The 21,512-nt window shown below is 42.0% G+C and overlaps 1 protein-coding gene across 1 annotated transcript in view; it reads left to right on the plus strand.

Moving 5' to 3' along the window:
• Positions 1–21,512, plus strand: part of carmil2 (capping protein regulator and myosin 1 linker 2) — a 98,868-nt gene that overhangs the window by 64,433 nt on the left and 12,923 nt on the right. The window contains 9 exon segments of the mRNA XM_034086008.2: positions 10,655–10,764; positions 19,257–19,506; positions 19,509–19,571; positions 19,574–19,680; positions 19,682–19,856; positions 19,858–19,947; positions 19,949–20,149; positions 20,719–20,823; positions 20,959–20,995. Coding sequence (XP_033941899.1) covers positions 10,655–10,764; positions 19,257–19,506; positions 19,509–19,571; positions 19,574–19,680; positions 19,682–19,856; positions 19,858–19,947; positions 19,949–20,149; positions 20,719–20,823; positions 20,959–20,995 — 1,138 coding nt within the window.

The raw sequence follows: 21,512 nt of genomic DNA on the forward strand, positions 1-21,512 counted from the left end.
AATATCCTCTTTTACTTATCGGAGTTTTGTAGCCTCAGGGCTTTAACTTCCTCCACCAGGCTCATAATTGCTATCTGTTGCTGTCTTACAACAGATACCTCCTCCGTCAACATGTCTAACGATCAAAAATAAAACTACACATCTTCAATTTCAATTTCTCTTCACACAATACGTTTCCTTGCAGTATCAACATTCATTCAGCTGACTTTTATCTTTGATCCAATTGGTAGATAGGCTATATTTACACCAGAGAAAGGGACTTGTAGTTTTTAAAGATATTACTGATTTTCTTTGAATATAAGAATGTAAATACTGAGTTGAAAGAATAGTCAGGGGTTTTGGGTGATGGGAGACACATCTATGGAATCAGAATTTCAATAGCTTACCTTTAAATTACGGTTATACCTTTCTGTCTGTGATGTTTTACAAATCAGATATTAATGTGTAGAACTACAATATGTGAAATAATAATATTATACCAATATCCTGTAAAATTATGTGAAAACATGAAGAAAACTACACATCTTCAGAGGTTATACATACATAAGTGTCCTACACTAATAATAAAAAGTTATTATGGCATTGTATGCTGTGTGTACCTTGTGTGCACCGCCTAGTGGTTATAGCACATTATTGAATCCTTTTTTTTTAATATGTTATATTTGATGAAAAAAATATTAAGAGTACATCCAAAATAGGGGGACAGTAGAAGGTCAATGATAGAAATATAGAATATAAAAAATCAAGAAGATACTGTAGGTGATCTCTACAATAAAACCGGATGTACAAAGATATTAATAGGACGATGTGCAAAACAGAAAAACAAATTAACCTTTATTTAAACATTAAAGAATACTTTAGGTTAAGGTCTTCTTTTAAATAAATAAAAAGCTTTGGGGGTATCTACAGATAAACATTAAGCCTGACAAAGTACTTAACGTCTAATATATAAACCTTTGAAAATCTTGAAAGGGATGTGCAAAATAGCCATTATACATTACATTGCATTTAGCTGACGCTTTTATCCAAAGCGACTTACAATAAGTGCGTTCGACCAACGAAATACAAACTTGAAGAAAACAGAATCATATAAGTACATAAGGTTTCATAGAGCAAAAACATTTCAAGTGCTACTCAACTGGCTTTAGGTTAGACAGTCCTTTATTAGTATATAAGTGCTTTGTTAACAGTTCTATTGCTCGAAGTGGAGTCGAAAGAGATGAGTTTTCAGTCTGCGCCGGAAGGTGTGTAAGCTTTCTGCTGTCCTGATGTCAGTGGGGAGCTCATTCCACCATTTTGGAGCCAGGATAGCAAACCCACGTGTTTTTGCTGATGGGAACTTGGGTCCCCTTCACAGCGAGGGTGCAGCGAGCTGTTTGGTTGATGCAGAGTGGAGTGCACGTGCTGGGGTGTACGGTTTAACCATGTCCTGGATGTAGGAAGGGCCAGATCCATTTGCAGCATGGTATGCAAGTACCATTGTCTTGAAGTGGATTCTAGCAGTTACCGAAAGCCAGTGGAGGGAGCGGAGGAGCGGCGTGGTGTGGGAGAATTTAGGAAGGTTGAAGACCAGACGAGCCGCTGCATTCTGGATGAGCTGCAGAGGTCGGATGGCACATGCAGGTAGACCAGCCAGGAGGGAGTTGCAGTAGTCTAGGCGTGAGATGACGAGAGCCTGGACCAGAACCTGCGTGGCTTTCTGGGTCAGCTGGGAACGTATCCTCCTGATGTTGTAAAGCGTGTATCTGCAGCAGCGGGTTGTAGCAGCGATGTTTGCAGTGAAGAACAGTTTGTTATCTAGGATCACACCCAGATTCCTTGCAGTCTGAGTCGGGGAAACAACAGAGGTGCCGATGTTGATTGTTAGGTCAAGAGTGGGACAATCTTTTCCCGGAAGGAAAAGCAGTTCAGTCTTGTCAAGGTTGAGCTTGAGGTGATGAGCAGACATCCACTGAGAGATGTCAGCTAGACAAGCAGAGATGCGTGCGACGACCTGGGTCTCTGAGCGGGGAAAGGACAGAATTAATTGGGTGTCGTCAGCGTAGCAGTGGTATGAAAAACCATGCGGGCTAATGATAGATCCGAGCGAGTTTGTGTACAAGGAGAAGAGGAGGTGACCAAGAACAGAGCCCTGAGGGACCCCTGTAGTTAATTGACAAGGGTCGGACTCCGACCCTCTCCAAGTAACCCTGTAGGTGCGGTCTTTGAGGTATGAGGTGAGGAGGGAAAGTGCAGAGCCTGAAACTCCAAGTTCTTGGAGAGTGCGAAGGAGGATCTGATGGTTCACCGTGTCGAATGCAGCAGACAGGTCCAACAGGATGAGGACAGAGGAGAGGGAGGCTGCTTTAGCCGTGTGCAGTTCCTCAGAGACAGCAAGGAGGGCAGTTTCTGTGGAGTGACCTGACTTGAAACCAGACTGGTGCGGATCCAGAAGGTTGTTCTGATGGAGATAACAGGAGAGTTGTCTAAAGACAGCACGTTCAAGTGTTTTAGACAAGAACGGGAGGAGAGAGACAGGCCTGTAGTTTATAACATCAGACGGGCTGAGAGTGGGTTTCTTTAGGAGAGGGTTTACTCTTGCCTCCTTGAGACTGTTTGGAAAGTGACCAGAAGTTAGAGAAGTGTTGATGAAATGGGAGATAAACGGTAGAATATCAGGAGCGATAGTCTGAAGGAGGTTTGAAGGGATAGGGTCCAGAGGACAGGTGGTAGGGCGGGCAGAGGTAATGAGGGTAAGAACCTCACTTGGAGAGAGAGGGGAAAAGGAGGTCAGTGTGTGGGTGAAAGGAGGGTCTGGTGACCTAGCGGTGAGTAAAGGTGAGTCAGAAAAAGAAGAACGAATATCATCAACCTTTTTTTCAAAGTGGTTAACAAAGTTGCTTGACAGAAGGGAGGAGGGGGGAGGGGCTTTGGGGGGGTCCAAGAGGGTGGAGAAGATGGAAAATAGTTTTTTGGGATTGGAATAGGAAGATAGGATCTTATCTTGAAAGAAAGGGCTTTTTGCCTGAGAGGTCGAAGCAGAGAAAGAGGAGAGGAGAGCCTGATAGGTTAGGAGGTCGTCATGGTGTTTGGATTTCCACCGTTTCTGCTCTGCTGCCCTAAGGACGGTTCTATTAGCACGCAGTGCGTCATTTAGCCAGGGAGCAGGAGGGGACTGACGAGCCTGCCCAGATGTGAGAGGACAGAGAGAGTCCAGAGAGGAAGAGAGAGTAGAGAGGAGAGTTTCTGCAGCAGAGTTTGGAGGCAGGAGTTGGAACGAGTCGGAGGAAGGGAGGGCTGAGAGCACCAATGAGGCAAAGGTAGAGGGGGAGAGGGAACGAAGGTTACGGCGGACAGGTGCAGGATGAGAAGAGATTAGTTTGTTATGTGTGGAAAGGGGTAGAGAGAATGAAATGAAGAAGTGATCAGATGTGTGGAGCTGGTTTACAGAGAGGTTAGAAGTAGTGCAGTTCCTTGAGAATATGAGATCAAGGACACTGCCAGCTTTATACGTTGGTGGGGATGGAGACAGTGAGAAAGCAAATGCGGTTAACAGAGATGTTAGTTCGTCTATCTTCCCTGTCTGGAGGTTGAAGTCTCAGAGAAGTACAGCGGGAGGGCCAGTTTCAGGGATGTGTGAGAGGAGGTTATCCAATTCCTCCAAGAAGTCCCCCAAGGCGCCTGGTGGACGGTAGAGAACAACAAGGGTTCATTGTATAGGATGGGTTACTGTGACGGCATGGAATTCAAAGGTGGAAGGAGTGAAGTTAGGTAGCTTGAAGAGGGAAAAGCTCCATTTGGGAGAGAGCAGGAGACCAGTGCCACCTCCTCTGCCAGTGGGTCTGGGTGTATGGGAGAAGGAATATGCTGTGGAGAGAGCTGCTGGGGTGGATGTGTTGAATGGAGTAATCCAGGTCTCAGTGAGAGCAAGGAAATCCAGAGACTGCAGGGAGGCGTAGCCAGAGATGAAGTCAGCCTTAGGAACAGCTGACTGGCAGTTCCACAGGCCGCCTGAAACTAGATGTTGGATGTCAGTGGAGCACGTGGGATAGACGAGAGCAGGCCGGTTATATCGATTACGAGATACACGGGGCCAGTGATAATTGCGAGAAGACACATGAACAGGAATGGAGAAAATACACATGATTATAGCATGAGGGGCTAAACAACCAAATAAAATAAAACACCAGCGATACTTATCTCAATCAAAGTTGGATTTGCCTCCTCTTTGCCACCCTCGTGACTCCAGCAGGACTCTATTGTCTTTGTCAGTCTTCGTCTGTCTGACGCTCCAGGAAAGTGCTACCTAAAATGGACACCTGACTGCTGAGATCTCACAGCTGTGGGGCCACGTCCCTTTAATCAGTTAACTCTTTGCAGCAGATTTAAGGTTTCAGTCAAATTACTCGTCCCAAGTTTCTGCCTGACAGATACTGTAGCGGTTTTGAGATTTAAAATCACAATTTCAGTCAGATCAACTACAGAGCATTTATACAGAGTACACACACTGAAACAGAGAAGTCTAAACACAGAATGTTACTCACACAATTCTAGAAGTCACCAGTTGTTATCCTGTCAAAATCGAGTTGCCCACTGTATATTATATACAGTCTTTAATGAACCATTAAAGAATAACTAATGCATATGCTTTATATGCTTTATAGGGGTCATGTGTATATGGGTATATATTAATGCTGCGCATTATGGATACAAGCGATTTTCACCCATTTATTAATTATATGTTTTACATTTGAGAACACCAATGTGTTTAATACTGGCAACTTCTAATTGTTGGAAAAACTAAAACGTTCCCAGTAGAGACATCCCATAGAATGTGGGCATGTGTAGTTCTGGGGGGGGGGCTGGTCCCGTTCGAGTCCAGTTTTGGATAGTCTGCCGTGGTTTCGTTCCATTTCAAAGAGCTTGATGCTCGGCGTAACCTTGGCGCACTGCCACTCCAACATCCAATCCCAAAGCTTGAAGTTTAATCACGGGGTTTGTCAAGCAAAGGGACTGTAGTCCCAAACGATAGCTGAGGATTATGGGTAGTGTAGTGTCTTCGGCCGTCCTAAACCCCGAAATGTTTTTCGGATTTCATATCGCATTAACACCATACGTGCATTGCGGCTAAAACATCCAATCACCGAGCTTAAACCATAGCTGAGGATCTTGGGTAATCAGTTCAGTGGGTGTGTATCGCAATGATGCTCGAAATGTCCCATATAGGCCTACGTCTGTTTCCGGTAATTTATTTTGAAATTCAGTTCCTGAGGAACACGAATCAATAGATTAATTGTCGACTATAACACGAAATGCAGTGAGACTGGGTTGACTATAGTGTGCTAGCTTTAGTAATGAGAGGCTACATTATTACCCTTATTTCATCTAATCTCTAAAGAGGAAAAGCCTGATGTATTTCTGTGCTAATATCTAAATGTCAACATCCATGTCGTCTTTACAAAGAATATTTGCAAGTTATTAGCGTGCAATTTAGCACATTTCAGAAGAGTTAGTATGGGTAGCATTTTTGATATAGGAAAAAACAAAGAACTTGGGGAAAAATGTTTCCCCTAAAAGGGAACTAAGCTTCAAAAGCTGCAGGAGGACACTTTTCTTTAGGCTTGAACCCCAGCAGAACCTTTTGTGCTGCTAAAAGTAAGCCTTTCAGAAATACTCTCTTTAGTATTATGCTCAAATGGTTCTACGTAAAATATTTAAGTTGCTATAACCTAAAGTGTTGCACAATGGTACAATTTCAAGACTTTTTACAAAGTACAACAGTGGCAAACAAAATGGGCCATATGGAGTCATCACTGTTTTGTTGTATAGTACTACAAACATGAACTGACTCAGTCAGTCGGGGCTTGGACTGTGAGCCGTAGGGTCGCCGGTTCAAGTCCCCGAACAGACTTAAAGTATGGAGTGTGGACTGCTACTTGGAGAGATCCCAGTTCACCTCCTGGGCCCTGCCGTGGTGCCCTTGAGCAAGTCACCGGACATCCCCCTTCCCCCCCTCACTTCCATTGCTCCCTGGGCGCTGTACAATAGCTGCCCACTACTCCTACTACTGGATGGGTTAAATGCAGAGGCCACATTTCACTGTGTGTGCTGTGTGCTCTGCATGTGTGCCCATTAAAGAGGGGTTCATCCCTCCGATTCTATCTATCTATTAAAAGAATACTTCACAGCATTATTTATGCTTATGAACTCACTCAGTGCTGACCCTGCAGAAAGGTTATTGCTGGTCATTCTAGTTTGGAACTCTCCTCTCTTTCTATGTTCTGCTGGGTGTTGTTAGGCAAACTGGAGACAACATGTATACATTTAAATAACTTTTTCATTATCTCTGTGATGCATTCTAGGGAGGGATTCTGTTACTCCTAGTTTAAGACATCCATCCATCAGCATCACTATACACACCAATCCCATTCCAAGGATCAAGGGATTTAAAAATGTATCTATGAGTATTTAAAATGAATAGTAAAGCAGGCTTACAGCATGCAACCCAAGGAAAGAGGCAGGCACATAACAGATGGCTAGAACACAAGGTGCCATAGGAGGCTCTGGCAAACCTTCCACTGTACTGTATATCGAGGAACTACACTGTAACCATATGAGCAGCAGCCATGGGGAGGACCCCAGATTACAAGGGGAGACAGGAGGTTCACAAAGGCAACCTGAGTGTAGTCATCTATAGTGGACAGGTGTGGAACATAAACTGCTCATAAGAAGACAGAGAACATCTGAAGGATATGAGGGCTGGCAGAAATAGAGCTAATGTCATATCTTCAGATGCACATCATATCAGACGTTTATCAACTCCAGACCAGCATCGTGAACTCTGGAGTAAGGACAGTGTGCGATGATTACATGTGGTAAAAAGGTGGCTAGCATTAACATTGTGTGTTTCTTGCAACACGATTTTCCTTGCCCACATGCTGCGTGGTGAAGTTTGACATCCACCTGCTCCATCAGGCTGTGAGGGGGGGGGGGGGGGGCAGTGTGCTGCTGCCCAGGCTGCCTGGCTGTCTCTGCACCCATGCTCCTCTGCTGTTCAATGAGCTCGCCTGCTGGGTGAGCTTAGGGCAGATGATGCAAAGCAATAGATGCCAACTTAGATACAGTAAAAAGTGTGTGTGTGTGTGTGTGTGTGTGTGTGTGTGTGTGTGTGTGTGTGTGTGTGTGTGTGTGTGTGTGTGTGTGTGTGTGTGTGTGTGTGTGTGTGTGTGTGTGTGTGTGTGTGTGTGTGTGTGTGTGTGTGTGTGTGTGTGTGTGTGTGTGTGTGTGTGTGTGTGTGTGTGTGTGTGTGTGTGTGTGCTTGAGTGTTGGCATGTAGCACACAGAGACAGGTGGCTGTAGAGGACGAGGCACAGAATGAAAGAGAGGCACATTCTTTCCATTGGATGATGGAGAGAGCTGGAGAGAGCTGGAGATGAACACTGCATTCTCTGACAGGCGAATGTCCCATTTGTATGATTTTGGAGCTTTCATGTATTAGAGCTATCACGTATAAGTGTTTCTATTTTCGAGGTCTTTCGACCTTTTTCATTTTTAGTATACGTCAATATTCAGTTCATCTGTTGTGTTAGCCCTGTTGTGCACGTTTCACTCTGACAGCTGGCACCATCTTTAATGCGTAAAGTGTGTATATACATTTGGGGCCTTGCAGAGGCCTTCATTAGAGACAAAGAGCGATGTCAGAAAATCTTGCAATGGGAAATACAAGCAACTGAACCTTTAATGAGTTCAGTTACCACGGTTACAGGTGGTGTTCTCCTAAATGGTAAGATTAGTTATCTGTGTGTGTCTGACTGACATTCAGACACACACTTGATGTCTCTGCTCTGTGGAAGTCTGCTCAGTCCAGGTATCATAGCTTTGTCCGTTAGGATTTGACCTTTTGATCAGAATCCCCAGTGCCCAGGACGACATCTTCATATCTCTGGTTTTCAAGCTTATAGTCCAAAACGTACGCTTAAGAAGACGTTCTGTATATTTCACATAAATAGATTATTGAAATAGTTGCTGATACATTTGATTTATTATATAATTTCATGAATTGACTAAATCAAATATGTATGCAACATTGATTTGTTCTAAATGGCTGTATTTATTGTGCTTTTGATTTAGATTAAAGTGTCACATGTGTGCACAGTAAACTTCTCATTCTATAACTCCTGCATTATTATAACCTAGAGGTTGTATTGGCTCATATTTAAAGTTCATAGTCGACAAAGAAAGTAAAGATGGCTGCCATGCTGTTCATTGTGACCTGTTGTTCTCGCCCTCGTGGAAGTAGAAGTGTTGTCTTCCTATTTGACTCTTCATCCTGCTGTTACACAACTTAACATAACTGTCGTCATTTTAAATAGTCAGCATGTATAGTGTTATATGTGTTCCCTTGTTCTGCTACATGTACAGACAGTGAATGAGTTCCCACAGCCTGGGGGCGACCCAGTTAAAATATTGCTTACACTTGACAACTATCCTGAACTAAAACAACAGCATCTCATCCACAGCAGCGTGACACATTCAATTACAGCCAGCATGTCTTTTATTTACAGTAGCACCGAATGATGGAAACATAATTAGCTCAAATGTAGGTGGTGATCAATTATGTACGACTACATAGCATATACATATTGGGACTACATGGAAATAGTAGTATTAAACGTATACAGTAGTAAGTCACTTTGGATAAAAGTGTCACAATATACATTTAGTAAAATGTTAAGCTGCACTTATCTCTCTACTTTAGGCTCATATTAGGTGAGATATCAGGTTCGCACCTCTTTAACTTTATAGAAGCAACCCAGTTTGCTGATGTTTAAAACAACCAGGTGAACACCAAGGTGGATGGATACATAAATGATGCAAGGCTGGAAAAGCAGGAAATTTTTTGAAACATGATGAGCCGAATCACATGGTAGTATTTAGAAGTCTGGCTGCACCTTTAATAAAGATCTGATTCCTAAAGCTTTACATAAAGTAGGTGCTAGTTGGGAAAAAAGAGAGGGGGGCTTGCTGGATAGCATCTAGCTATCCCCCCCTCGCTAACCCTAACCCTCTATCCAGAGGATACTCTGAATGGGAATAGTTAGTGTTAGGTGTAATGACTTGTTTTTAGTATTTATTCATGCTAACAGCATGTGTGTCTACCTGCCCAGGGAATGCACTGGACATCTCTTCTCTAGGTGTGAGAAGGTTTTGGACATGGTTCCTAACAAGTATAATCTAAACTACAAACATTTCGTTTCGCTCTGATTTGACTACATATTGTCTAATAGTTGATACAACTTAAAGGTGGGGTAGGTCATGTTGGAGAAACCAGCTCGAGTGCGCTAGGATTTGAAAATACACAGCCGGAAAAAATCTGCCACTTCCTCACAGAGCCCCTCCTCCAACACACACGAACGCCACATGACCAATGAGGGCACGAGATAAGTTTGTGCCCAGATGAAAAGCTGACAGGCAGGTAGGCCGTCCAGTTACTTTAGCCGGGCCGGCTCAGATGATTGGTCGTGCTTTTTACAGTACCACGGCTTCCACAGATGACATTTTTTAAAGGATTTTTTGTCAAAGCACTTCAGATATTCATAGCTATCGGGATGTTGAGAGCATTCCATGCAATATAACAAAAAGTGTATCTCGAGCCGGTTTCTGAAACTTACCTACCCCACCTTTAAATGTTACCTATTATGCAAAATCCACTTCTTCATGTCTCTTCTACATCAACATGTGTCCCCTCTTCTTCATGTCTCTTCTACATCAACATGTGTCCCCTCTTCTCCATGTCTCTTCTACATCAACATGTGTCCCCTCTTCTTCATGTCTCTTCTACATCAACATGTGTCCCCTCTTCTTCATGTCTCTTCTACATCAACATGTGTCCCCTCTTCTTCATGTCTCCTCTACATCAACATGTGTCCCCTCTTCTTCATGTCTCTTCTACATCAACATGTGTCCCCTCTTCTTCATGTCTCCTCTACATCAACATGTGTCCCCTCTTCTTCATGTCTCTTCTACATCAACATGTGTCCCCTCTTCTTCATGTCTCCTCTACATCAACATGTGTCCCCTCTTCTTCATGTCTCCTCTACATCAACATGTGTCCCCTCTTCTTCATGTCTCCTCTACATCAACATGTGTCCCCTCTGTGTAAAGAGATTCTGAAAGTTTCAGGAACAAAGATTCACTCACTTTTTATCCTGATCCATTTCTATAAAAACCTGTCTGAAAATGAGCTGATCAGATTTTGGCCACTTTATGATGTCATAACGATGTGTTGTCTTGTGTAACCATTAGCCAATCAGCAACCAAGGTAACCCCCCCCCCCCCACATTATCACCTGAATCTCCTCCTAGAGCACCATTGTGTTATTCTTAATCAAATCTCTCTCAGAGGGGCGTGGGGAGAGGCTCCTTATTTACATCTAAAGTAACAGACAGAGAATCAGCACTTCTGAAACAAGGCTGAAACAGAGGGAATTATGGGTAATGCTGCAATGATCTGCTTGGTATTTGGAGCCAAACACTTCAGAGACATGTTTTGTATATATCTATCTGAGACCTGTAATATATTGATGACAAACAGTATAAAAGGGGACCTTTAAGAAGAACCCAATCCAAGGAGTACATTCTGATGGATACATGTTTCTGTTGTGTTCTTGTTTCAGGAGCCTGTTTTAAAGGTGGAGCCGGAGAATGAGGCCACTGAGGGGATGGGCCGAGTGGATGAAGGAGTAGAGGAGTTCTTCACCAAGAGAATCATCCCTGACTATGCACTGTGAGTTGGACACACACCCTGTGAAGGACATCTTTAATATCTACCTATTGTAACCACAGTAACAATGATTGCCTGAAAGTACGATTCAGCCTCACAGACGCATGAAGCACCAGTCGTGGATAGTTTCCATGACGCAATCCACTAAACCAATATTTAACATGGTTGTTTAATATTGTGTTGTTTCAAACATATCAAAAGAAGAGAGCAATAAACACATGTTAAACTCAGTTTGATATGCAGGTATGCAGTTATGCTGCAGCTAATGACAACACACACACAACTCACGGTTGCTGTCATTTTAACAAACAACTCTTTCCATCTCAAGTGTTTTCAGGAGCTCAGCAATCAGAAAAACAGTGACTGTCAGAGCAAGAAGACATACAACCATTCTTGCTACTTTAAATAGTAACTGATGAGTTATAATTATAGTGTTTGCATTATGAAATCAAAGTTCAAACCTTTCCTGGAAATGCTAAAAAAAGATAGTTTATTGTTGTGTAATCAACATGCTGTGAAGCCAGCAGTCAGCTGTCTGTGTGAAATCCATGGTAAATGTTTGTGTGTCCCGCATAACTCAAACTAGTATTCTTTTTACTAATTCTGTCCTGGATATATCTCAGTTTATTGAAATCAAAATGATTAGGACAGCTGTATTTTAGCAAGATATTAAGAATATATTTCAATTCTGTAATTACTCTCATTAGTATGTCTTACACTGCTTGCAAGAAAGTTAGTTTACCCTGATACTACTAAAATCTACTCTAAATAATCAACCCAGTCTCACGGCAATTCGTGTTATAGTCACGACATTTAATCTATTGATTCGTGTTTACCAACACGATTTCCCCTTTTCTTTCGTCACATAGAACGATTTTAAAAGCAATGTATTTCTATTGGTAGTAAGTTTCGTGCCTGCACCACGTCTTTTTGTCCGGTCGGGTCTTGGAAGACCGGAAGCTGTGTGGTTCATAAAAACATGTTCTTACTCAATATCAAGCCAATATCGATTATTGTTTTTATTTTAAATCGTATAATGTCGGACTTTTCTTGCCGTTCGTGAGGAAAATAAATGGGGCTCAGAGCCTCAGAATAGTGAAATCAGTATTTTTCCTTCTAATTTGTTATTCAACAATAACACACACTTTTCCTTGTTTTTTTTTTTTTTTTTTTTTATTTATTATTTTTTGCCGTCCGTCAGGAACTGAATTTCAAAATAAAGTCACCGGAAACAGACGTAGGCGATACACACCCACTGAACTGATTACCCAAGATCCTCAGCTATGGTTGAAGCTCGGTAATTGGATGTTTTAGCCGCAATGCATGTTGGGATATGGTGTTAATGCGATATGAAATAACTATCAACAGAATTGCGTTGCCAGGCAACAGCTTGGGGTGAAAACAGTATTTCCGGTCTCGAAGTTTGCATAGTAATCTGCAATATTCATCCACTAAAAACATCAGTTTATCCTTGTTAATTACACAACATTGATTGGTTTAAATTGTGTACAATGCTTTTGTGTTTTCCCCCTTCGATTCGGAGAAACAAATAGTTTTTTCAGAGTTTATGGCCGAAGACACTACACTACCCATAATCCTCAGCTATCGTTTGGGACTACAGTCCCTTTTGCTTGACAAACCCTGTGATTAATCTTCAAGCTCTATGATTGGATGTTGGAGTGGCAGTGTGTCAAGGTTACGCCGAGCATCAAACAGCTCTAGGAAATGGAATGAAACCACGGCAGACTATCCAAAACTGGACTCAAACGGGTCCAGCCCCGACATTGACAAATTCAATAAAATTAACTAGAACTACACAAGCTGGCTATTGTGTTTCGCAACATGTTCTATGGCACGTCTCAACTCCAATTTGTCATGGATTAAGTCCACAAAGCATAAACTGTGCAACAGTACAGTAAGCCCACACAAACTGCAGAACACCGGGGCTTTGGGAACATGTGGGTGTTCTCACGAAACTGTGTCTCAGGGCTTCTTAAAATGTAATAAACTATTCATGTGTCGTGCTCATTTAACAGGAAGAAACTCAGCTAACTGATGATATGAACCATGTTTACCGAAACAAAACACAAGTCTCACAAGAAGCGTCTAAATGAGCCCTGAGCGGAAAAAATGCTAACACACTCTAGATATAAATCAATCGATATACGTATTGGATATGCACAAACAAGCTTATGCTAACAAGCTGAGATTCCACAGATTCTAGAAATATAAGTATCTTCACTGAGCGATCAGAACTCGCGACAGGGGAAGCAAATACAGACATCACACAACGTAGCTTTAGGTAGCAAAACACGGAGATATGCTCACCTTTTGCTGTTATTCTGATCAAAAATGAGAAAAACGGGGCTGAAGGTTAATCCATAGGTTAATCCAATGTGTCTGTCATTTTGAAAAAAGTATTGATAATCCCTAATTCCATTTTTATGTCAAGAAACGGAGTTTTGATTAGCTGGTAATGATAGCTTCCAGAGTGAATGACAGCTTCCTGTTTGTAGGCGCCCTGTGACCATCAGATTTGACGACGCAGATTGGCTGAAATTATATTTTGTCGGCATAGTTTAAAGATAGCAACAGTTAGCTGCTAGTGGCTGCTGCTGCACTGGTTGAGGGCTCCTTTCTTAGCGCCCAGACGACGAGAGAGAGAGGGTAATGATACACGGGCAAGGCCAGGCAGGAAACTGACTTATCAGTCAATTTAGACATCGTAAAACAATTTTAAACAATATTTTATTGTAGATTATACATCTTACTGATACCAATTATATAATATTTACCTTGTTCATTAAAAATAGAAATAAAAAAAAAATCTTTTTTTTTGTTTTAAATATATCTTTTTTTCATTTGGGAAGAGGTGGGGCGGCGCCCCTAGCGCCCCTATGGGCCGGCCGCCACTGCCTGAAATGTTTGCCGAAATGAGATCTGCACCTTCCAAAGTAGGATGAATGCCGTCTCTCTTAATCAGACCAGGTTTTCCCCAGAAGGCTGTCCAATTATTTACGAAGCCCACATTGTTTGCTGGGCACCACCAAGACAACCAGCGCTGAAATGATGACATGCGGCTATACATGTCATCATTGATCAGATTGGGGAGGGGACCAGAGAAGATTACGGTGTCCGACATTGTTTTAGCATAACTACACACCGACTCCACATTAAGTTTGGTGCATTCTGATTGGCGTAAACGAGCATCATTACCACCGACATGAATAACAATCCTACTGTATTTACGTTTATTTTTAGCCAGCAGTTTAAGATGCGCCTCAATGTCGCCCACTCTGGCCCCCGGAATGCATGTGACTGTGGAGGCTTCGGTCTCTAAATTCACGTATCTCATAATAGAGCTACCAATAACCAGAGTTGGCTTCTCAGCGGGTGTCTCGCTGAGTGGGGAATATCTGTTAGATACGTGAACGGGTTGGTAGGGACCTGCGGGTTTCGCGTTATGCCCCTTCTGAACAGTCACCCAGCCTCCCTGCTGCTCGGGAGTTGCCGGGGGACGGCTAAGAGGAGCTACCTTTTGCCGGTCCGCACCGGCTAACATGGGCTTTACTGTAGCTGAGTTACTTTCTAAGATGCGGAGCCGGGCTTCTATGGCTATGATTCCCGCCTCCAACCTAACACCTATACTACATTTAACACATGTACCAGTAAAGGAGGTAGGGAAGTAACCAAACATGAGACAGGTAGAGCAGGAAATAGCACCCGAGGGTGGGGAAAGAGCCATGGCTAGCTATCAAGCTAAAGTAGCTACCGTTAGCAAACCCGAAAAAAGTGTAGGCAACTGTGGAGTTACAGTCACTAAGAGAAGGAGAGTTGTGAGTGCTTAAGCTGTAGTAACGTGTGATTACAACGTCAGGCAGTTAAAACGATCGATTAAGTTAAGATAATAAGCTATCAGCAGCAGAACAGGCACACAGGATACCCGGAGGTGACAACAACAACCGGAAGTTACAACATGCTTACCGCAATAGTGGTCCGTCATTTATCTGCAGATCCCTGTAAAGCATATTCATTACTCGTTATTCTCTACTAATAGTTAATTAAAGACTGTATATAATTGCTATTTTGCACATCCCTTTCAAGATTTCAAGATTTTCCAAGGTTTATTGACATATCATATACACAACTAAGGTGTAGTTAAGCAATGATGAAAAACTTGGGTCGCAGGTTCCTCAACAGTGCATTAAAATACATCTATCAATATGTGTGTACCTCCACCATTAAACTGTCATGTATAATTAATATGTACAGTTGCAAGAAAAAGTATGTGAACCCTTTGGATTCTCCACACATAGCGTTGTGTGTTCCTTCCAAACAACTCAACTTTGGTTTCATCTGTCCACAGAACATGTTGCCAGTAGTGCTGTGGAACATCCAGGTGCTCTTTTGCAAACTTCAAACGTGCAGCAATGTTTTTTCTGGACAGCAGTGGCTTCCTCCGTGGTGTCCTCCCATGAACTCCATTCTTGTTCAGTGGTTTACGTATCGTAGATTCGTCAACAGAGATGTTAGCATGTGCCAGAGAGTTCTTTAAGTCTCTCGCTGACTCTCTAGGATTCTTCTTCACCTCATTGAGCATTCTGCGCTGTGCTCTAGCAGTCATCTTTACAGGACGGCCACTCCTAGGGAGAGTAGCAACAGTGCTGAACCTTCTCCATTTATAGACAATGTGTCTTACCGTGGACTGATGACCATCAAGGCTTTCAGAGATACTTCTGGAACCCTTTCCAGCTTTATGCAAGTCGACAGTTCTTAATCGTAGGTCTTCTGAGAGCTCTTCTGAGCGAGGCATGGTTCACATCTGGCAATGCTTCTTAAGAATAGCAAATTCAAAACTGGTGTGTATTTTTTATAGGGCAGGGCAGCTTTAACCAACACCTCCAATCTCGTCTCCTTGATGGGACTCCAGGTCGGCTGACTCCTGACTCCAAGTAGCTCTTGAAGAAGTCTTTAGCCTCGGGGTTCACATACTTGTTCCACCCTGCACTGTGAATGTTCACATGGTGTGTTCAATAAAAACATGAAAACATATAATTGTTTGTGTGGTATTAGTTTAAGCAGACTGTGTTTGTCTGTTGTTGTGACTTAGATGAAGATCAGAACACATTTTATGACCAACTTATTCAGAAATCCAGGTAATTCCAAAGGGTTCACTTTTTCTTGCAACTGTATAATATCAGTTAAAATAAGTGCTTCAACATAGTTAACATTGCAGGAAAGCAATATATTAGACGTTAAGTACTTTGTCAGGCTTAATATTTATCTGTAGATAGATACCCCCAAAGCTTTTTCTTTTTTAAAGGAAGACCTTAATCTAAAGTATTCTTTAATGTTTTAGTAAAGGTGAATTGGTTTTGCACATCCTCCTATTAATATCTTTGTATATCCGGCACTAAACTGTTTTATTGTAGAGATCACTTACAGTATCTTCTTGACTTTTTTATATTCTATATTTCTATCATTGACATTCTACTTTCCCCCTATGTATGTACTCTTAATATTTTTTTCATCAAATATAACATATTCAACAACAAAATTAAATAACGTGCTTTAACCACTAGGCAGTGCGGGTTAAAACACTGTCAAGTTTAAAGTGTTAACACAACAAATTATACTTTCTATTATTAGTGTAGGACACTTATGTATGTATAACATCTGAAGATGTGTAGTTTTATTCATGTTTTCACATAATTGTACAGGATATTGCTATATTATTTGACATGTTTTACTGCTACACATTAATATCTGATTTGTAAAACATCACAGACAGAAAGGTATATCCGTCATTTAATAGTAAGCTATTGAAATTCTGAATCCATAGATGTGTCTCCCATCACCCAAAACCCCTGACTATTCTCTCAACTCTTTACATTCTTTAATTCAAAGAAAATCAGTAATATCTTTAAAAAGTCCCTGTCTATCAGCTATGCACCGCTACCTATCTACCAATTGGATCAAATATAAAAGTCAGCCGAATTAGTGTTGATACTGCAAGGAGACGTATTGTGTGAAGAGAAATTGAAGATGTTGTTTAATTGCTGATATATTTATGATCCACATCACGTATTCAGTTTCGGTGGCAGTTCTTCCAGTTTGTCGAGAAGTCTTCTAATCAGGGCTTTATAAATAAAGAACTACGGCGGATCTGTAATATGTAATGCAGCCGAACAGTTTATTACAATGCCGTTATGTGATGACTTTCAAAGAGAAAAGCAAGTACACTCGGAATAAAGTATTTTTTTTAGTTAAAAAAAAAAAAAATTCGGATTTCATATCGCATAAACACCATATCCCAACGTGCATTGCGGCCAAAACATCCAATCACCGAGCTTCAACCATAGCTGAGGATCTTGGGTAATCAGTTCAGTGGGTGTGTATCACCTATGTCTGTTTCCGGTGACTTTATTTTGAAATTCAGTTCCTGACGGACGGCAAAAAAGCGCGATATTATAGAATTAAACAAATAAATAAAAACAAGGATAATTGTGTGTTATTGTTGAGTAAATAAAAGTGTTTTATTTAGAAGAGAATAACAAATTAGAAGGAAAAAAAGATTTAAAAAATACTGATTTCAGTATTCTGAGGCTCTGAGCCCCATTTCTTTTCCTCGCGGACAGCAAAAAAAGTCAGACATTATACAATTTAAAATAAAAACAATAATCGTGGCTTAATATTGAGTAAGAAAATGTTTTTATGAACCACACAGCTTCCAGTCGGGTCTTGGAAGACCGGAAGCTGTGTGGTTCATAAAAACATTTTCTTACTCAATATTAAAAAGACGTGGTGCAGGCACGAAACATACTACCAATAGAAATACATTGCTTTCAAAATCGTTCTGTTTGACACGGAAAAAAGGGGAAAATCATTTCCTGGACTACCAACAATATTTCACATTCTTCATCAGTGAAAGAAGAATGGATCACACAACCCATCATATATTAGTGACTGCAATCACATGATGGTGATTGTACATGAAGGGAGTTGGTAACCTCATGTTGGCTAAAGCAGGTTGACCTGACCTGGGTTATGCATCCAACACAACTTACACTCAAATTGTACTTCATGTCTTTGTAAAGTTGAAGACATGCAAAGTAATTTGAATGGAATCATCTCTGACTGCCCTCTGTTGGCGTCCATATGTTTTCATTTTCACCCTTCGTCGACACCAGCCATAAAGCAAAAGCATCCATCAGCAGCTGCCGTCCACCACAGCTGTTCCTCCACACAACTGCTGAATCACAGCTCTGTAGCCCCATCTGGGCTGTGAGTGGAGAAAAAAAGAGTGGAAGCCTAAAAACTGTTCCAGCCCAATACACTGCAGCAGTTCCTGAGATGAAAGCATATCTGTTCATCATCGATGGATTAAAAAAGTACTTGATTTGGACCTGACAATAATGCTAGACGAAATCTCAGGAGGCAACCACAGTAGTTCAAAAATATTAGCCCGGAAGTTAGCATCCAACATTTTTTTCATAGATTTTGGAATAGAAAAAGATCCATGTCAAACACACGTTTATGATACTTACAAGTCTTGTTCAGCATTATATACTCACAATATTAACACCACTTTCATTTTTTGAAGATTAAATGTAATAGCCAGAAGTAAAAAGCTAACGTTAAGCTATTAAGGAACTACAGTACATGACTTCACGTCACCATGACTAAACTAAAGACGGCTAATGTCGGCTTGATGACGTTTAGTTTTCCCCATTTAGTCATTTGCTAGCTAACTGCTAACTGCCGCTTTTATGACACATAGAAGTTTGGCCATTTATTAGTGCGGTATTTATGTTTTTCATGTACTTATTGTATATTACTTACCCGTTGTTCAGCGGGATAATCTTCACAGATTAACACCAATGTTATGATCTTTGAAGCATAAATGCTATTGACAGAAGTAAAATGCTAACGTTAGGCTAAAAAATGAAAATACATGATGGCGCATCACAACCGCTAAGCTAAAGGCGGCTAATGTTTAGCGTGAGACATTTAGTAGTCTTATTTAGTCCCTTGTTAGCAACCACTCTTTTTACGACACATAGACATTTTGGAAATTCACGATTACTGACGTATTTTATGTTGTTGAACACAATCTCTTCAGCTTATGTTAACCAGAGATCTTGTTTCAGGCATCCAACCAAAACTTAGTTTCAAAAGAAATGTTGACTTCTAGACAAGGCCAACCAAAAATAGAAGAACTCAAGAAACTTAATAACTCATTCCTGCACCACTCCAATATCCAAACCAAATGTAATGGTAATCCTTCCAAGAGTCGTTAGATATGGTGCTCTGGATCATGGTGTGTGTCAGTGTGGTCGCTCTCTGACGGATATCTTTGCTCTGTGGGCCATCTGCATGACCCTTCTTGTTGTGTTGTGCACCTGAACTGAGCATGTGTCCTGACTCCTGTAGCAGTAGTGGTAGTACTGAGTGTCTCTTCTTGTCTGTTGCTCTTTCTGCTGTCTCTGCTGCAGAAAAGGCCGGTGGGAGGAGTCAATCCCTGCCCCAGCCACTCCCCCAGACTCAAGCTCCACTCCCTCAGCCTCAACCCCCTTTTCCTCTTCGTCTGACAATATCACCATCTCCCCCAGCACCTCTGTCACCTCTCCCTCTGTCCCATCCACTGACACATGCTTTACATCCAATGATGTACCCCTCCTCTCTACATCCTCAACTCCCCCCGCACCCCCCTCTTCTGTCACCCCTACCACCACACTTCCCACCCAAAAACATTCAAGAAAAAGTTTGGCGACTTCTTTGCCTTCAAGAGGGCTCGAGGCGGCCGAAGCCCCCAAGGCAGGATGGGGGAGAGGGAGGAGGAGAGGGGGTGAAGGTCAAAAGGACCTCTATCGCAGACCTCCATCCGAACCCCTCCGCGAGGCCAAAGAGCGGTGAGAGGGGACAGGGACAAGGGGAGAGGGGCAAGGTCAGTGGAGGATGCTAACGTTTGTAATGATGCCGCCACCACAGAAGGAACCGCACTGCCCCGGGCCAGCATCCTGCAGGCGATGCGAAGGGAAACGATGGCGCCTGCCAAGACTTTAACCACGACGACGCCTTCCAGTGACACCACTCCCCTCTTTCCCAAACACCGCCACAAGCCCCGACCTCACCACTGCCACACTTTCCAATCTGACAGGAGAGGCAGTTCCTCTCTTGCCAGGCCCCCCCCTCCAGTCCTGTGGTCACCTCCCGTCTCACGGAGCAGGAGAGGGGCGGGGTGCAGATGAAGGAGATGTTGGGAGGGAGTCCGTTTGGAGAGAGGAGACTCAAGGTGACCAAGAGGTCGCTGAGGGAGGGAAAGAGCCAGAGCCTCATCCTGCTGACAGGGTTAGAGCCTGAAGACAAGGATGACACACACAGTAAGGTCAGTCTGAACTGACCCGCTTTCAAGGAAAACCAGAAACTGCTTTGTAAAATGTACATGTATATTTCTTCTCTTTGACTTGGTTATACAAATAGTTATAATTTATCAACAGCAATATTATTCCTGCACTGCTGTAGTGAGGTGCATAGGCTGAAGATTATTGTATTGGTACTACTTGTTAGTAGTAAAAGGACAACAACATGTAAAAGCACAGATACTGTCCTAAAGTCTATCCTGAGGTCTGAACAGACTCTTCATCTTGATCAGACTGTCAGAGTTCAAAGCTAAGAGATGTAACAAGAAGCTGCATCTGATCCTTTAAGAGATGGAGACACTCAGAAGTCCTGCAGCAACTTCAGTTGTTACCAGAATGCGAGACAACTGTAATCATTGAGTGTTAGATCAGATTCTGTCAGATGAAGTATTCTGTAAGTATGTGTTTATCAGTTTGGTCCACATTTATGATGATTGATTATTTGATTGATTATGGTAAAGAATACCACAGCACTGACAGTAACATACAAAAATGCATTTTTTATTATTCTAAATGTCTATGGATGGCCTTTCAGAAACATGCGTCTGAGAGCACGTCGAGTTTTGAACAGAGGCTTCAGGTGATGCTGCACAGAATGGGCGTGGCCAAAACTCCACCTGCTGACACCAAGACCAGTCAGGTAGGATTTGTGTGTGTGTGTTTTAGAGGGATTTTATATATGTGTGGCGCATTTATTTAACGAGGACTGCTTATCCATCATACATTCTGGATCCTGTGTTGAGTAGTTTAATAATGTATTTTAATATGTGTCTAGAATAAAGACGAGGAGCTGAGAAAGACCAACTCTGAAGGTGAGAGTGCATTTCTATTCAAATCTTTAAACACAAAAAAATAATACTAATCATTTTACAATCTTCAGTATTTAAACTTGCAAAGTCGTGTTGAAAAGTGTAACATTTGAAGTGATTCTACAGTGGCAGACAGTTAAACGCATTACAAAGGCCCAAAACACTCCCATAAGGAGAAATGCACCACAGTTTCAAAAAATTAAGCAAATAAAAAACACTAATCTGACAAAACACACGCAAAGGAAGAAAAGTCTTCACCTAATAGGATTATTCTGGGCCGTTGAAGCCAATTGTCGACCACCGTAGATAGATTTCATTTGGGAACTAATTAATGTAATATATTGCCAGCAGTAATGTTGCTGCTGCACCTTCAGTGAAGCTCCTGCTGATGAGAACAGAGCAGCAGATCACTTACTGCTGTGTCACTTCATTAAAAAGGCTTCAGTGGAGCCCGGTGTTCCTGTTGTATTCATTACATGTGACCCTCAGTCTTACTGGGACCTGCTGTCTCTGTCCCTCA

This window comes from Pseudochaenichthys georgianus, chromosome 6, assembly GCF_902827115.2.
Source record: "Pseudochaenichthys georgianus chromosome 6, fPseGeo1.2, whole genome shotgun sequence".
In the NCBI taxonomy this organism is placed as follows: domain Eukaryota; kingdom Metazoa; phylum Chordata; class Actinopteri; order Perciformes; family Channichthyidae; genus Pseudochaenichthys; species Pseudochaenichthys georgianus.